The 17,778-nt window shown below is 45.1% G+C and overlaps 1 protein-coding gene across 1 annotated transcript; it reads right to left on the bottom strand.

Moving 5' to 3' along the window:
• On the bottom strand, window positions 1–3,340 carry LOC116659351 (integumentary mucin C.1-like). Its single transcript, XM_032466819.1, has 3 exons — window positions 3,077–3,340; window positions 1,969–2,166; window positions 1–645 (listed from the first exon to the last, which is right to left on the bottom strand). The coding sequence occupies exon 3, from the start codon at window positions 502–504 to the stop codon at window positions 154–156; it is 351 nt and encodes a 116-aa protein (XP_032322710.1). The 5' UTR covers window positions 505–645; window positions 1,969–2,166; window positions 3,077–3,340; the 3' UTR covers window positions 1–153.
• Between the last annotated feature and the right edge of the window lie 14,438 nt (window positions 3,341–17,778).

The following is a 17,778-nucleotide window of genomic DNA, read 5'->3' as shown; positions in this document are numbered from 1 at the left end:
ACAAAGGCACCAGAGTCGCGAGTGGAGTGGAGTGAAAATGGAAAAAAATCACGCACCTGCACGGTTCAAGATTGCATTGAAAGTACCAGCAGGGAAGCTTCGGTTTTAATCAGTTATGTCGTCCCAAACACTAGTAAAGTAGTAGTCGTCATGCTAGTAATGGTGGTGGTAGCGGTAGTGGTGGGGGTGATACACAGCAGTGATAACGGTGATAGTGCTGGTGGTGGGAGTAGCAGTAGTAGTGGTGGCGGTGGGAGTCATGGTGGTGGTGGTGGTGGTGGTGGCAGCAGCAGTAACAGTGGCAGTAGCGATGGTGGCGGTGGGAGTCATGGTGGTGGTGGTGGTGGTGGTGGCAGCAGCAGTAACAGTGGCAGTAGCGATGGTGGCGGTGGGAGTCATGGTGGTGGTGGTGGTGGTGGTGGTGGCGGCGGCAGCAGTAACAGTGGTAGCAGCGGGGGCGGTGGAGGCGGCGCCAGTGGTGGCCGCAGCACCGTTAGTAGCCATCGTGTACCCGTCGCTCACGACGGGCCCCGCACTGTGCTCCCGTGAACGTGAATTTTCTCACGGCGCCAGTAGGAGTCAGGCAGCATGATGCCATCACGCTTTCCGGTGAGCAAACAGGACTGGGTTGGTATTTCATTTCTTCTATAAGAGACAGAACTTCCATGTGGACCCAAGTCCTGACTTTTAGACCCTGAGCCCCACCCAGCCCCCTACATTCTACACTGAGGAGTTTCCACCTGCAAATAAGTGGAATTCTACGTAACTCAAATGGAAACAGAGATGACACAAGATCAAGAACCGTTTTCCGTCGAACGGACTTTCCTGCCTCTCAGAAGTGACCAGCAGCGCAAGCACATTTAGCATAAAAAGCGATGTGTCAGGGCTTTGGGGGCCAGTCTCTTCTATCTGACTTCTGAATTTTGCAGCTCAAGGCTCCGTAATTCCTCCACACTTTCTCCCAACATTATCTCATTCACTCCCACGAATTAAAACACCATAGATCTCCACAGATCCGAATATTCATCCATATTTATCCTCAGCCCAGACCTTGCCTCTGTGGCCCTGTTCCCCACGGCCTACAATGGCTGGGCCCTGGGAGGGCCACAGACAACCAGGAGGACCCTGAACTCCATGTTTGGGGGTCCCCCAAGCCTGCCCTCCTGCCGCCAGCAACACCACCCGCCCAGTTACTCCAGCCAGGTACCTGGAAGTCATCCTCATTCCCATTGGTCTCAAGCTGCCAAGCCCAGTCCAGGAGCAAGTTTCCTCCACTCTGCGTCTAAGATGTGTGTCAGTGGGGTCTCCTCTGCACACCCCCTGCCACCACGTCTGTATGCCATCCCTTCTGTCCTGGAGAGCCAGGACAGCCTCTCACCGGTCTCCACAACAGAGCAAGAGAGTCTTCTCAAATGTAAATAAGCCTGTGTTACATCCTCACATCAAATCTGCTTAAAGGTTCTGTTTACTATTCAAATAAAGTCCAAACCCCATATGTGAGCCCACAAAGCAGTGTAAGGTCCAGCCCCAGCCTGGTTCTCACATGTAGTCCGGTTAGTAAATGGCAGAACCTCCTTTAGCTCAAAGGTTGTAAAACAACAGGCTTCAGACTGCATTTGCAATTTTTTAACAGACGTGTAGTCGATTTACAATATTGCATCAGTTTCTGGAGTACAGCATAGTGATTCAGTTATGCTATATTTTTTTTCATGTATTTTTCATTATAGGTTATTACAAGCTATTGAACATAGTTCCCTGTGCTCTACAGTAGGGCCTTGTTTATCTATTTTATAGATAGTAGTTCATACCTGCAAATCGCAAATTCTTAATTTATCCCCCCTCCCTTTTCCCCTTTGTAACTGTAAGTTTGTCTTCTTGTCTCTGTCTTAAAATAAGTTTGTGTCCATTCTTTGAGATTCCTCATATAAGTGATACCATATAATATTTGTCTTTCTCTGCCTGACCTACTTCTTTCGCTTAATATGACGATCTCTAGGCCCATTCCCATTGCTGCAAATGGCAATATTTCACTCCTTCACAGAGAGAGAGAGACGTCCAGCCCGTCCTCACTTGCTCCTGTCCTCACACGTCTGCTATCCTGGCTGAGGCCCCAGGTATGAGGCCAGGTGAGTCTTCCGAGCTGGGCCCTATCCAAGTTCCTGGTCCCTAGAAGGATGAGACATGATAGTAATAAGTTGTTTAAGCCCTAATTTGGGGGACAGTTTGTTAAGCAACCATAGATGATGAAATAACACTTATAACAAAACGGCAATAAAAAAAATCTACCTTTAATATTTTTGAAAACTCAGCACCTATCACACTAGTCTTAACACTTACAAATGCCCTCTTCCCTTGGACCACCCGAATCAACAAGTTTGATTGTGTTCATCAAAGTAAGTAGTTTCCTTGGTGCCATAGGTACAACTCCATTTTCAAAATGAACAAAGTTTTCATTTAAAAGTCACCTTGGAAGGTCTGAGTTGCGTTTGAATCAGACTGAAGTAAGTGTTCTGATTTTGCCATGAGCACTTAAGCAATGAATGAAGTTCTCCACTTCCCAAATCTGGGTTTAAAGGAACAAAGCGTTTCTTTCATACCCTCCACTAACAGACCTGGGAGTTTGTATCGTCCAGTTGCAGTTCTCTTCCTTCTAGGACCCCGCAGGGTGTGCCCCCCTCCCCGCCCTCAGCCCTGGGGCACTGGGGAAGCTGACAGCCCGGCCCAGCTGCATGACTCCAGCCAGAGGCCATCGAGGAGAGGGCACGTCCTCCTGGCCGCAGAGCCCCGTCAGAGTCAATTTGGCTCAGGCAAAACTTTGGTGTTTCTGAGAAAGAACTCTCACTCTTTTTTTTTTTCTGGGCTGAAATTTGAAAAAATAAAAAAGGCTGGAGTTTGCACCTTTCTCCTGCTACCATTTACGATTCTAAACCTAAGTCAAAACAGCTGAAATGCAAGCGTGGGGATGGGAACGCAGAGATGTGGCAAACCACGATACGTTGGTCTGCCCCGTCTTCGGACGTCTAACCCAGCAACACCCCTAAGTGTTTATTCGCCCTCACGTTCGCTCCAAAATTACCTCTTTGCTGAAATCAGATTTGAGTCAAGTCTTGTGACAGCTGCGACAGAAAGCATCCTGAGTCACCGCGGGGGAAAAGGCTTCCTTGCAGAGGACTGTTCCTGCATTTCCTCTTCCACTGATACTTTTAGAATTACATCTAGCATATTCCAGGCACTGGGGACAGGACACACAAGCACAAAAATACGTAGGGGCAAAGTCCACAGCCACCAGAGCTCCCTGCCCAGCGGTGGAAACAGACGGACAAACAAATAATTCAAATGCACTGTGATAAAAGTGCCACACACTGCGGCCTGAAGGAGGAAGTTATCCACTATGCCTGAGTGACAACAGAAGGTGTGGAGACGCGAGCTGGCGGGGGAGGGGCAGCAGGTGACCCGTGCCGCCCGGAGCTTCCCAGCAAAACTCCTGTTTGAAGAACTGCACACGTTTCCATTTCAAAGCATCAGAGTGTGCAGGGGGAGGAATTTGGAGAAACGGGCCCTTTTCAGGTCAGGAAAGGCCTTGGGTGTGACACCAGCAGTTTGGACCTCAGCCTGGTGGCACTGAAGGGTCACCAACGCCTTCCAAGCAGGGGCAGGAGATGCTAACATCTACTTTCGGTAACTCAGTCTGTCAATAGCTTAGGTGATGTCACCCCAATGGGGGCCAGGACCAAGGAAAGGCCATGAGGCTGATGGTAGAAACCGGAAGCCAAAGCTGAAGGTGTCTCTTTAGTACATTTGGGACCGTCCGTAGGAGGGGGTGAGTGAAGACGCTCAGATGGCCCATCCCCATGAACGCATGCGAGTCAGGCCTGTGAGGTGGTTTGGGAGGCGCGGATGCAAGGAGAAGCTGCCCGTTCTGACTCAGTTCTAACAGCTCCTGTTTTGTATAATTTTGAAGTTTTTTTCTTCCTCTCTGCCACCCACTTTCCATTTTCCCTCAAGAATGTACAATTCGATAACTTCCTTTTTAAAAAAATTCATCTTCGTTATGTCACGGGCCTTCTAATAGACCCTTGGTTGCACTTGCTCTCTGTCCCCGGCCCCCCTTCCTGCTCCCCCCCCCCCCTCGCTCTCTTCCTTCCTTCCTTTGTCTTTGCTTCTTTGTTTCTCGCTCGCGGAGCTCAGAGTGTCCGGGACTGCGGGAGTGCAGTTACTGTGTGCGGCCGCGCCGCAGGGGAAGCCAGGAAGGCTCCTGGAGGAGAAGGTCCTTAAACCCCCGCCCTTTCAAGGCCAGGCCCCTCTGCACTGTGTCCGTGTGTCACCCTCCACCCAACACACGGTATAGGAAGTGGCACCTCGGTCTCTAAGATGTAAAACAGCTAACGGGGGGCTCAAGTGTCGCTCCCCACAAACGCCCCGGCTGCTTCTGATGTGGGCGGAAATGAGCTCAGCCTACAGTGCTCTGCTGCTCCCCCAGCCCTACCCCCGCGCCAGGCGGTGCAGCTGCAAAGCGTGTGCTGTGACCCTTGGGAGCCACAGAGCCGTGACTTGTGGGGCTAAGTCAGGAGCCAGCGGAGAACCATAGGAAGGGGGTCCTGTCTCCCCGTAGGATGCCCTCCCCGCCCACAGCGCCTGCTCTGGGAGCAGCGCCTACAGGGAGCTGAGAGCTCTTCCTCTGTGATGCACTGACCGCCCCCACTCTGCTGAGAGCCCGGCTGAGTTGCCAACTCACAGGAAGTCAGCGGTTGGCTCCCGTTTTCGCAACACCTGCTCACGCAGCCTGGCCTCTCTGACGAGGGGACAGGGCAGCTGGCTCTGTCTCGACCCTGCCCTCCTGTGGACCGATCTCCAGCAGCTGGTGGAGCGGTGCTGGGATCAGGAAGCAGAGGCCGGGCTCCCAGCACAGCTTCCCCCCAGATGATGCCAGCGCCAAGCTCCCAGCCGGGGAGCCGAGTTCAATGCCAGGCAGAACCCCCCAGGTCCTGGCGGAGGCAGGTTAGCAGAAGTGACAACAGATCAAGGCTCATTATGTGTCCAGGCGCAGTGTGGACAGCATCCCCGCCCCCGACACAGACAGGGCTCACCCCCATCTCTGCCCTCAACCAACATGCACCTCCTTCCTCTGGATGGGGTCCTTCTCCATTTAAATAAGAAGGTACGATCTGAGGACACTTCGACTGGGTTGAAGTATCTATTAAGCCCAGAAACAGACGAGTGAGGAGAGAGGGCACCCCGGTTACCATGACGCCGTGGTCCGTTTAATGGTGACGTGATGACTGCAAAGGAAAACGGGGAGGGGCGTTGAATAGGACACTATCAATGGCAAAACTGACTTGTCTCAAGTGTATGGCGAAGAAAAGTATGTATTTTAATCCTAGTCACTGATTAAAGACAACCGAAGGAACTCAGTTCCTCCTGCTGGAGTCATCCTTGTGATCTCAGCAGAGCCAACCAATAAAATCCCAGCAAGCTAGCTTTTTTCTTTCTTTTTCTTTTCTTTCCTTTTTTTTTTTTTTTTTTTTGTCTATTATAATCTTTGTTTCTTTGAAATACAAGAACCGGGTCCATGGTTTACTGTGTTTGAAGACAGTGATACTCTGCCCAGTGGTCCGGGGTGGTGGTTTTAAAGGATGTAAACGATTCTAGGGTTTCTGAACAAAGAAGTGAGTCCCACAAACAGGAGGAGCTTCCATGCCAGTGGTAGAAACAGCTGCTTTGGCTTGAAGCGTACAAACGTTAGCACACTGGAGACAGCAGACTTTTACCACAAACAAAGTGTAAAGAAGATTATGTGCAAAACTGCACACGGTTGTGTGTCCAACTGTAATTAAAGAGAAATTCTTTTCTAGCTTTAGAAAGTTGACTTTTAGAAAAAGGCAATTCTCTGTATTAAATGATATTAGGGATTACATTGTAATTTTGTTAGGTATGTGGTAATAATATGATGATGATGTGAAAGTGGATGTAGAACAACATTCATAATTTTTGTACACGCTGGCTGAAGTCTTCAGGAGCAAACTGTCAAATGATGTTTTTATAATGCTCAGAAAAGAAGTGGAAGAGATTAAACCAAGAGATTGCTGGATAGGCAGACAGACAAAGAAAATACAGCAAAATGCTAAAAATTGGTGAATGCAGGTGAGGGATATGGGTGATCAGCATACAATTCTTTTCTTTTTATTTGTGTTTAAAATTTCATAATACAATTTTTTTAAAAGAATGTAGGTAACCAACATGCAAATTCAGCTCTCAGGCTTGCTTCCAATTAATAATATCTTACTAGAGCTATTTGATATTCACCATCTCAAATATTACCACTCAGTGTTACCTTATTCAGTAGCATCCACTTTGCTACTATGTTAAAAACATGTGCCACTGAAGCTCAGTGAAAAAGGTCACTCCCAAATACACGTTCACAGGCAAACTTCTCCATCATCCTATAAAATGACTATGTTTATTGATGGATGTAAAGAAAGGTTCTGTAGAGCACATTTTGTAAGAGTTTGTTGGTATAAAACTCTGTGTGTGTGTGTGTGTGACTGCGGGTGTGTGAACAAGAATGTGTTCATAGAAATGACCAGAAGTACGTTTGCCAAGAAGCAAGCAGTGATCACCTCTGAGTGCTGGGCTGTCGGCGAGGTCATTCTCTTCCTTATATGTGTTTGTCTCGCTTGGTTTTTTGTAATGAGTGTTTTATCATTTTAAAACACAAAAGACTAAGAAAGCAAAAGAACGCATGGACTTTAATCATGTCCTATTTAAGAAATACATGGACCTGTTAACTAGAAACATATTCTGTGCACAGAGTGTACAGGCATGGTACTGAGTTCTGCAGGAAAAATGCAGAGGCACCGAGCTATTTTTAGGTTGTACTTACAATCATATTTCTTTTCCTTTTCCAGTTAGGATGGTACCTGAGTGTGTGGTTTTTATTTCAGAGAGTTTGAAATTGTAATAAACAATGTTCTCCAACACTGTATGTTCCTCTGTACCTAAGGAAAGAATTATTCATCTCCTGTTGGCAAGCTAAACCATAAGAGAAATCAAACAGGCTGTTACATTTTCAATGAAAACCCTTTCTACTCATTTAAAGTATCACCAGCAAGGCAAGTTCGTGCATTTCCACAGACCTACCCGTTGACTTTGACTCCCACTTCACGGTGTGTAAGTTGCCCAAACATCGTTTTCATTTGATGGACGTAATTACGCAATAGAGTTAACTCAAAATCACATCATTGTGAAGCGTACACTTTCCCTCATCAGGCTCATTACGGTGATGAACCTTATTCTTAATTGTTAACGTCTACAGCCATGTTTATTAGATGTTTGCTGTGGCTAGACTTGGACCCCACCTACAAAGTGGTTCATTTAAATTTTTTTAAAAATGAGTAATTTGCGATGAGCAGAACATGGTAAGAGCTGTTGCCTGGAGAGGACAGTGATGACTTCCTTACCTTCTTCCTTTGTGGATTAGAACCTGCTCAGCGCCATTCAAGCCAATGTACTCAGGGTAGCGCATGCAACATAGAGCGAAACGACACAGTTCCTGGTGCCTTTCCTTCTGGTTGGTTTCATTCATCCTTCTGAACTAACTTCTTTCATTTTAATTTCTCTCGAAAGACTAGAAGACTGTGTGCTCCCTTAGGGCCTATATTTTTACAAAACAATAACATGCTAAAAGTGCATAATGGATGCCTTCTCTAAACAAGACATCAACTGTCCGCTAACATATATTTTAGTCAAAGGCAAACAATTCAAGTTCAGCCTTGATGAATTTTCACAAAGTTAATAGGAAGTTAATTTTCACAAAGGTAAGACATACCCAAGTCATGAAACAGAGCATCAGCAACACGTCCAACCCCGCCTGTGCTCGCTTCCAGGTATTTCCCCTCCAAGGTCTTCGCTACCTTGACTCTAGCACATAGGTTATTTTTCTCCTGTTTTTGAATTTTACGTAAATGATATACAACTTATTTTCTGTGTGGGGCTTCTATCACTCCTCGCTGTATTTTTGAGATTCATTCATGTTGCACTGTGCTATTTTTAGCTTGTTCATTCTGCTTGTGGTATAGAATCTCACTCCCAGATATATTGATTTTGTTTATTCCTTCAGCTGTTGATAGACACCTAGCTTCTTTCGAGTTTTTGGCTATTGCAAATAATGCTGCTGTAATACTCTGGTGCGTATCTTTTGGTGAGCATACATGCATTTTCTTACAAGAATTAGCCTAGGAGTAGAATTGCTGGGGCATACGGTATGCCTATGTTCAGCTTAATTGTTGTCAAAAATACTTCCAAAGTGATTGTACCAATTTACACCCCTATCAGAAGTATATGAGTGTTCTAACCGCTCCCAGTTCTCGCCTTCCCTCTTCTGCTCCCCCCTCATTTCCTTTCTTTTTCAGTTATTCCAGTGGGAGTGTAATAGTATCACATCTTGCTTTTTAATCTGTGTTTCCCTGATGATGGATGAAATTGAACACTTTTTGTAAGTCTGTGGACCATTTACTATTCTCTTTTGTAAAGTGCATGTCAGCCTTTTATCCACTTTTTCGAGTTGTTCTTCCCTTCCTGGTTGATTTGCAGAAACCCTTTCAGTGTTGCAGACGTAAGACTTTGTCAGATGTATGTACTGCCAATTATTTTCTCTCACCACGTGGCTTGACTTTTTATCCCTCAACGGTGTTTTTTTAGTGAGCAAAATGTTTCCTTCTTAATGTCATCCAATTTTCCATTTTTTCTCATTTTTTATTTCATTCATTTATTGATTCATTCATCTATTTTATTCATTTTGTACTTTTCCTTCTATGAATTTTTGGGTCCTGTTTACAAAAGTGTTGCCTATCTGAAGTTCATGAAGTTCTCGAATAGTTATTATTTAACTCTTGATATTCAGATCTATAATCCCTGTGAAATTGCTCTTTGTCCATGGTGTTCAAGTATGGGTCAGAATATTGTATTCTACATGGGTATACAACTGACCCAGCCCCATTTATTGAAAAAACAATTCCTAAAACTACAGTGATACCTTTGTCATAAATTGTTACACAGTTAATGTTTGGGTCTTTTTCTGGACTCTATTCAGCTCTTTGGGCAGTTTATTCTTATACCAATACTACACTGGCTTAATTTCTGTCCTTTTAGGAAAAAACAATGATACACAAAAATGTAAGACATTCAGTGTTGCTCCACAAGATTATCTTGACTAATGCTGGTCCTTTGTATTTCCACATACGTTTTAAGAAGAGTTTGGCAACTTTCTGAAAATATCTTCTGAGATTTTGATTGAGATTTCATTAGATAGATCAATTTTAAGATAATTTATATCTTTAAATTATTTGTCTCCCAAATCATGAATATAGTATGTAACTCCATTTATTTAGATAGTCAGTTTTTCTCAGGGATGTCTGTTGTTTTAACTGTCGTTGTCTTGCACAATTTTATTAGATGCATTTCTAAATATTTAATGTGATTTGATACTACTGTAAGTTGCATTGTGTTTTTACTTTCACTTTCTATTTGCTTGCTCCTGATACTTAGAAATGAGGTTGGTTTTTGTATAATGACCTCATATTCAGCAACCGTAATTTCAGTGTTGATAAAGTCACTCGTAAATTTTACAATTTGTAGATTCATTTAGATTTTCTATATACTTGACCATTTTTCTTTCATAAGACATAGCCTTATGTCTTTTATTTCTTGTCTTGACTTACTGCACTAGGATGGACCTCCAGCATCCAATTTTGAGAGTTTTGTTAATTTTCTCACCCATATTTATTTTCTATGTAATTGATCTGTTGTTTTGCTTCTACATATATTACTTCCTTTCTAGTATGGTACTTTGGCTTGATTCACTATTTCGTTTCTAGTTTCTTGGGATGGAAGCTTAGATCTTCGGTTTTCAGCATCCAAGATTGTTTAACACCACCAGCGTTACTCATTTATATTACCTTCTTCATCTCTAACAGCACTTGGCTTTACAAATCCTTTAAATGGCCCTTAATTTGTCCTAAGATCAGTGTGACACATTTATAAGTTAATAGGAGGTAAAAGAGCAAAGATTCAAATCCATCCTGTCTTACTCCCAAGTCCATTGTCTTCCTTCTCATATAGAGTTGATTCTATAATCCATTAGATAGAAGAAAGAGATCACAGGGAAGCAGAGATAAAAGAAAGGAACAGTGTTCGAGGCATCCTTCCTGCGAAACACAAAGCAGCTTCTGGAGGAGACAGGAGGTGAGGGGAGCCAGAGGAGCTGCATGTAGGCACATCCTAAGTCTGTGACCTCCGAGGAGTCTTTCCGCCTCTGCGGCCACTATGTCCTCATCTGTAACACAGGAAGCAAGGACTCGCCATTCCTCAGTCTCCTTTCCATTCTAACAGCAGAGTCTCAAAGAGGAAACAATGATCAATAATATTAAATGTTACAGAACAGTTAAAAAAAAATACAGTGTACAAATGGGCAATGCACTTTTTAAAATCAAGTAATCATTGTATTGCTGAACACAGGAGCCAAATTACAACCATTTTTAAATTAAATGGGTTTTATGTCTTTATCAGGTGGATGGAGAACTCCGTGCAGAAACACATCTTGCACAGCATTGCCCAGTTAAGAAAAGTCACAGCAGGGGTCAGAAGCATAGGACCTCGTCAGCCTGAGAGCCACACTGGGTTTCCTGGGTCCTCTTTTTCACAGCTCGAGAGCCACAGATGTAGGACAGGGTCGATCAAGAAAGATCATAACAAACAGTGAAAACTTAAGCTCATTAATCTGGTTTCCAACATCAAAAGAGTACCTGGAAAGAATCTGTATAAAAAAAGTCTAAGATAAGCCACATCTTATCCAGACAAGACAAACTTCAATAGGACAAGTCGTCACACAAAGATGATTCATAAGACAGTTGTGACAAAATCCCCTCAGTGACCTGGGCTTTTCATCTATGACATTTTAGGGGCAAATACAAATTAAACATAAGAGTTTACTGCTCCCTGTTGAAAGTAAGGGAAAAGACTTCCCTCCCCTCCTTCTTCTTAAAGCATTTACCTTGGAAAATTTTTCATGTTAAGTGCATTCTCCTCTCTTTGGAACATGTCTACATATTCTTTTGAAAACAAGATAGATCTTCTGTCGGTTTCATGAGCAGGACTCTCTCTCAGGCACTTTATCTTTGACAGGTAACATCAAGGTAGACAGCTCCCCTATCTCCCAGTTTCCGTGGGAGGGTAGAAACCCAACTGCAGTGAATACCTTGCTCCAGATTCAAAACTACCTCTTTTTGGGGAGTGGATGTAGCTTGGTGGTAGAGCGCATGCTTAGCATGCATGAGGTCCAGGGTTCAATCCCCAGCACCTCCATTAAAAACACTAAAGCTACCTCCTGCCATAAAGAGAGTAGACATGTGTTTTCCTCTGGAGAAAGTCAATCAGCCAACCTAGATGGTGACTCCATTATCATGGTAAACTCACAGTGAACTCTGTGTGACTGCCAGGTGCGCAGACTTGAGGACTAGCTCTGCCTTTCTTTGAATCTGGAAGACAAGCCCGTGGTGGGTTGTGTCTGTCTGGCTGTATCAGGAGATGAGGCTTCTTTGTCTCGCAATTTCTTGGCAGATGATCTGTGACACACATCACAGTCTTATTCAATAATGCTTATTCAATATTAGAAGTGTTTCCTCTCTCTGCTACCTTTGTGGAGAGGGTTTCTGGGTCTGAAGATAGTTTTGTTTTGATTTATATTTGCCAGATGCACTATCAGGGTTGAATCTAAAACTCAACCATCTAAGACTTGAGAGCGTATCCAAGACACAGAACCTCCCTGCCAGCCTAGACTCTTTCAACATCTGTTTCCAACAAGTTAAGAGGATCACTGGCTGGATGTGGATTGTCCTGGGAGGAGTGAGACAGTACTCACAAGACCCAAACTCCCCAGAGGCTTTCAGGGGAAGGATCTCAAAGACAGGGTGAGGGAGGGGCTGCGGGGCCTGTGACCAGCTCCTGGCCGTTCTACTGACGGGTGGGTGGGGAGGTCACCAGGAGGCAACACCATCAACCTTCTGGTTCCAACCGGTCTGGGGTCTCTGCGCTGGTGGGCAGCATGAGGTTAACTCCTTCCACCCCATGCGGGTTCTCGTATCTGCGAAACAGCTCAAAGGACGTGGCTCAGAATCCTACCTACAGCCCTGAGGAGGCTCTAAAGGCCCTGGACTTAGTTTGATGGCTAAACTATCATTGTTTTGTCTTGCTTCACTGTTTTCCTTCTCTCTGCATTGTCTCCCTTCTGATTAGATGTATTCTTTGGAAGCCTAGGGGACTCAAGTTTTTCTGAGGACAAGAGGCAGGCGAAGGACGTGGAGCGGGGAGGTCTTGTGTTCAGCACTGTGCTTCCCCTGCACTAACCTGAGAGCGGTGAGGTGCATCTCACCCCGGCACAAAGACAATTTTTCTGCAGTGAAAAAAGAAACTGTTATTTGGGAACTTGCTAAATTTGGGGGGGGGGGAATCATTTATTTTAGCACTTCCAAATATAAAAGAAAATATAAATACTTCAAGAAAATGTCCAAAGCCTGATGTACATAAAGTACATTTTGAACCTTGTGTTGTGCACAATGCTGACCACCTAAGAGAGAGCAAAATAGGGCCCTTACATAATGACCCATGTTGACTCCAGCCTGGGAGGTTGAGTTTAAATTTCATGGGATCAGACCCTCAGTTTAGCCAAAACAAACAAACAAACAAACAAAAACGGTTCACAAAACTTAACACAAAATGATTTGGAATATGTATTTTCCTAAATAATCTCAATTTCAAGACTTTGGCTTTTTTATACTCAGACTTGCAATATGAAAATGCAAGCAGGTAGTTTAAAAAAAAACAACAACTAGAAAACAGCAAAAACAAACTTATGAGATACTCACTTCTATTTGTAAGTGAGGGTTAATAAATGAGGTTCTGAGGTTTGAACTAGGTGTCCTGAAGTTGTAATAGTCCTGGTTCATTTGAAGCATTTAACACTTTTCCATCTAATACAGCATTTATGACATAAAGGGGTTTAAAAAGCGCTGCTGCTGACATTATAGTTAAAGAGGCCGTGTCTGGTTTACACAAGATAACTCGTTCATTGATGAGCTCCGGTGATTGCTCTGTATTTTGAGATTGATATTCTTTTGTTTATTACTCCTAACTTTATTATAATTAAACTAACTTTCCCTTTTGGACAAAGAGGTACTCTTCAGGCAGTATGACTGAGTGAGTAGGTGTGAGTTTGACTAATTTCATACTCGAGATCTGTAACAATTATCTTCAAAAGGTCCAGAAAGTTTGAAGCAAAAGCTTTTGACTCTCCGAATTATTGTGGAGTTTCCCTAAGTAGATGGACTATGTACTTGACATATTCATAGTTCAATAAAAGACAAGCGTTGGGTGCACTTATGTCCTCGACACCGGATCGGGCCAGGATTTCTCAGGTTTGCACCATCAGCATCGCGCTTGGATAACTGTTGTGAGGGCCAGTCCTAAGCATGGGTCCACGTTCAACAGCGTTCCCGGCTTCTTCCCACTAGAAGCCAGGAAGACTTCCCTGTTGTAACAACCATGAGTGTCTCCAGGGAGTGTCAGATGTCCTGGGGGGAGGGTAGGGGTGGGAGGGTAAATTTGCCCCCAGTTGATAGCCCTGTATAAGGCATTAGGAATTTAAAAAAGTAAACAAGACACAGTAGTGCAGAGCACTCACTGCCACCTAGCACTGGTTCAGAGCCGCTTTCAGTTCATGTAGGACTTTTTTTTTTTTTTTTAATTGGAGTACACTCAGTTACAAAGTGTCAGGCATGCATATACATACACATATTTGTTTTCATATTCTTTTTCGTTAAAGGTTATTACAAGATATTGACTATAGTTTCCTGTGCTATATAGAAGAAATTTTTTAATCTATTTTTATATATAGTGACTAACATTTGTGAATCTCAAACTCCCAGATTTATCCCTTCCCATGCCCTTTCACCAGTAACCATAAGATTGTTTACTATGACAGCCAGTCTATTTGTTTTGTAGATGAGTTCATTAGTGTCCTCTTTTTTTCTTTTTCTTTTTTTTTTAGATTCCACATATGAGTGATATCATATAGTATTTTTCTTTCTCTTTCTGGTTTACTTCACTTAGAATGATGATCTCTAGGTTCATCCATGTCACTGTAAATGGCATTATTTCATTCTTTGTTGTGGCTGAGTAGTATTCCATTGTATAAATACACAGCAGCTTCTTTATCCAGACATCTGTCGATGGACACTTAGGTTGCTTCCATGTCTTGGCTACTGGCCACTATGAACATTGGGGTGCACGTATCTTTTTGAATTAGAGTTCCCTCTGGATATATGCCCCAGCATGTGGAGAAAAGGGAGCCCTCCTACACTGCTGGTAGGAACGCAGTTTGGTGCAGCCATTATGGAAAACAGCATGGAGATTCCTCAAAAAACTAAAAGCAGGCTTACCATATGACCCAGCTATCACGTAGGTCTTGATGGCAGTCTTCCCCTTCTGCTTCTGCAGCTCTGAAGCACAGTCCTGAGGGAGGTGGGGAAGGATGCTGCGTCACCAGGGCAGAGCGGATGGAGGGCTGCACACGTGTGCAGAAAACAGGCACACGAATTGTCCCTGGACTGCTCTCGGGTCCATGGAAAATCTCCATCTCTGACGCACATGAAAGCAGAAATTGCTAGCTTTTCAAGGGAGAAAGAATAGGCTTTGTGTCCTCCGAAGTGACTCTCAGTGAGGCAGGGCATTTACATGGGTCCCTGCTGCTCTGCGGGCTGCGGGAGCCCGGCGCGGGGGACTGCTCGGGCCGGCTGCGCCCCGCGCGGCTCCCCCGGGAAGACGCCCCCCAGCGCGGGCACCGGGCAGAGGCGCTCCTGCGGGGCTGCTGGCCTGCAGCCGTGAGTTTATTAGCCTCATGGCATGTTTGTAATTTAGTCCCTCGCAGACCTGAGCTCCTCGCGCCCGCACGCCGCCCGCGCCTCCACTCCCTGGGCCCCCGCCCGCAGCCCCGGAGGAGGCGTCTCCCGCCGAGAGCCCAGGCCGGTCGGAGAAGTAGTGAGCGGGAGGCACAGCCTGTGCCTGGGAGACAGGCCTTCCCTCCGAAGGGCCGCTCCGGGCGCTGCTCTGCGCTTGCGGGCGGAGCCCAGGTCCCCGGCAGGCCGGCCCCCCCCCCCCCCCGCCCCGCAGCAGGCGGCCTCCTGCGCCGCAGGGCCGGGCCCTCCGAGCCACTCGCTTTCCTCCTGGGTTTTGACAGCGGAGATTTAGCTACCCCTGAAAAAGGAAAAAGCACTCCGGGAATTAGCCCTTCCCCCAGAAGCTTCACGGTGCTGAGGCCTTGCAGGCAAACGTCGCTCGCGCTGACCGGGTTCTCCCGCCGTTCACCGTTCCGGCGGCTGCCTCGCTGCGGTGGGGCCTTCCCTGGGCGGGGGGCGTGCGGGGCAGCGCCCGGCCCGCACCCTCCAGGCCCAGCGGCGACCCCCGCCCCAGGGTGACAGCCGAGACTGTCCCCAGACGCTGCCACGTGTCCCCTGGGTGACACTGCCTCTGGCTAGAACCGCTGGCTTAGCGTCGCACGGGCAAGTGTCTGTCACTTCGTTGTGCGCTGCAGCTGTAGGGTTGCTGTACATTTACCACTGGAAACAACGATGGCCTCAAAAATCGGATGGCTTCTCTTTTCCCCAAAAGAAACCCCCTCCTTTTAATTTTCAGATTTAGATTTCATTGATTATCCATATTTCAAAGGCCAGGGTCACTGATTTTATTTTCCCAAGGAAAGGGAAACTCTTGGAGACTTAATTTTTCAGTTTGGCCAAATGTCTTGATGGAGAAGAAATGGAGAGGAACTCACTCCGCAGGAAGCAGTGGTGTTTAATTTTTCGTGAGTGGTTTAAGCGACAAGTGGATGTCTTTCAAAGTCGCGAGGAGCACGCCAGTTCTCTCTGGCAGCTACAGCCCCTCGCGCGTGATCCTCGCGTGTTTCCCGACCAGGTCCGCAACCTCCTGCGTCGCTGCGTGTCCAGGCGAAAGCCGGGCTGTGAGATGAGGCTGTCAGTCGTTCATTCGTGACTGAGTAATAGGGAACCAAGTGCCTTAGGATTTTAGTAAGGAAATACCGCCAATAACCGACAAATTAGACCACGTAGGACTCCTCAGAATTCAACCGGTTAGTGCGTTCTTTATACCACTAGTACCTCGGGTTCATTTGAAGCAGTGTTTTCCATACGGCGTCGCGCCGCAGTGAGCTCAAGGAGAGCGGTCGGTAAGCGACACCATGTCTAAGCGAAGCAAGTGGGATTTTAATTCTTTGAAAACCTTGCCCTTAAAGCACTTGATATCTTAAAAAAAAAAAAAAGGATTTTTAACTAAGTGCATTTTGATTTTATAAAACCTGTAGGGGGACAGTGGTAGAGCGTGTGCTTAGCATGCACGGGGTCCTGGGTTCAATCCTTAGTACCTCCATTCAAAAAAAAAAAAAAATCAAAACAAAACAAAAACCAAAACAAACTCATTTGTATTCAGTACAAATGAATACTTTCTGATTTAATTCAAGTAAGGATCTAAAATAGAGCCTACTTATTGCACTTTATAAGCATTATCTTTGACACATACAGTTTAAATAAGGGCCATTTGCTGTAACCCATAAGAAGCACCACGGCAGAAAGCAGAGGGGTTAATATGTCACAAGTAGAATCATCACAAAAATGGACAAATAAAAAAATCAAAGGAAACAGTTATACTTAAAAATGCAGTGATATTTGGGATTTGCAGATACTAACCACTGTATATAAAATAGATGAGCAACCAGGACCTACTGTAGAGCACAGGGGACTTTAGTCAATACCTTGTAGTCAGCTAGAATGAAAAAGAATAGGAAAAGGAGCATATGTACGTATAACTGAATCACTACGCTGTACAGCAGAAACTAACACAACATTGTAAATCCTCTATCCTTCAATTCGAAAATAAAATGATATTTTTACATTGATAGTTTTGCACTTCAGAGGACACCTTTTCCTGGCATTCTTTTTTTTTTTATTGAAGTATATAGTCAGTTTACAATGCTGTGTAGAGGACACTTTAGTTAATACACAATGGAGCATTTTTACTTTTTTAAGTGAAATAGTAAGATCCCAGTAAACAACAAGCAGATAGTTTTAAATTATTGTTACTGTTATCTGGAGCAGGGTGGGTAGAGAATATGAATTTTAACACGTGGTGGGCGAAGCAAAGTCAGACAGGGGTTTCTGAGTAGCACTGGAAAGGTTCTTCAGAGCAGCGTCAGAAGTAAATGTTTGTCTCTGGAAAACCTCGCATACTGTGCAGATTCCGAGAGGAGAGCAAGCTTGCGTCCAGGCATCATGTAACTGGCCCCTGTAATGGAGGGACTCTATTGCCTGTGGGGTGCCAAAAGTGGACAGAAACAGCCGACCCGTGACAGCGGAGTTCAAGGCTCATGAACACACGGTGCTTTAACCGACTGTCTTTGGAGTAAGTGTGGAGGGACAAGGGCTCATCTCTAATTAGGGTGTCAGTCCTCAGGCAGAGTGCCATCCATGTGAATGCTTTTAACTTAGCTTGGGACCTGGACCAGAGTACGTTACAAGGGATGTGGAGAGAGGTGTCAAAAGAAGAAACTCACCCGAAGGGCTGGGAGCAAGAAAACTGCATGAATTGCTTCTGACTACAATTTGCATTAATAATCAGGTAAGAATAAATGGAAACTGATACAGAAAAATGTTGTTGTTA

Source organism: Camelus ferus, chromosome 23 (assembly GCF_009834535.1).
Source record: "Camelus ferus isolate YT-003-E chromosome 23, BCGSAC_Cfer_1.0, whole genome shotgun sequence".
Taxonomy (NCBI): domain Eukaryota; kingdom Metazoa; phylum Chordata; class Mammalia; order Artiodactyla; family Camelidae; genus Camelus; species Camelus ferus.
This window is presented reverse-complemented; position numbering and strand designations above follow the sequence as displayed.

What these genes read in the sequence shown, in the direction of transcription:
- LOC116659351 (XM_032466819.1), bottom strand. Translation starts at nt 504, where the DNA reads ATGGCTACTAACGGTGCTGCGGCCACCACTGGCGCCGCCTCCACCGCC.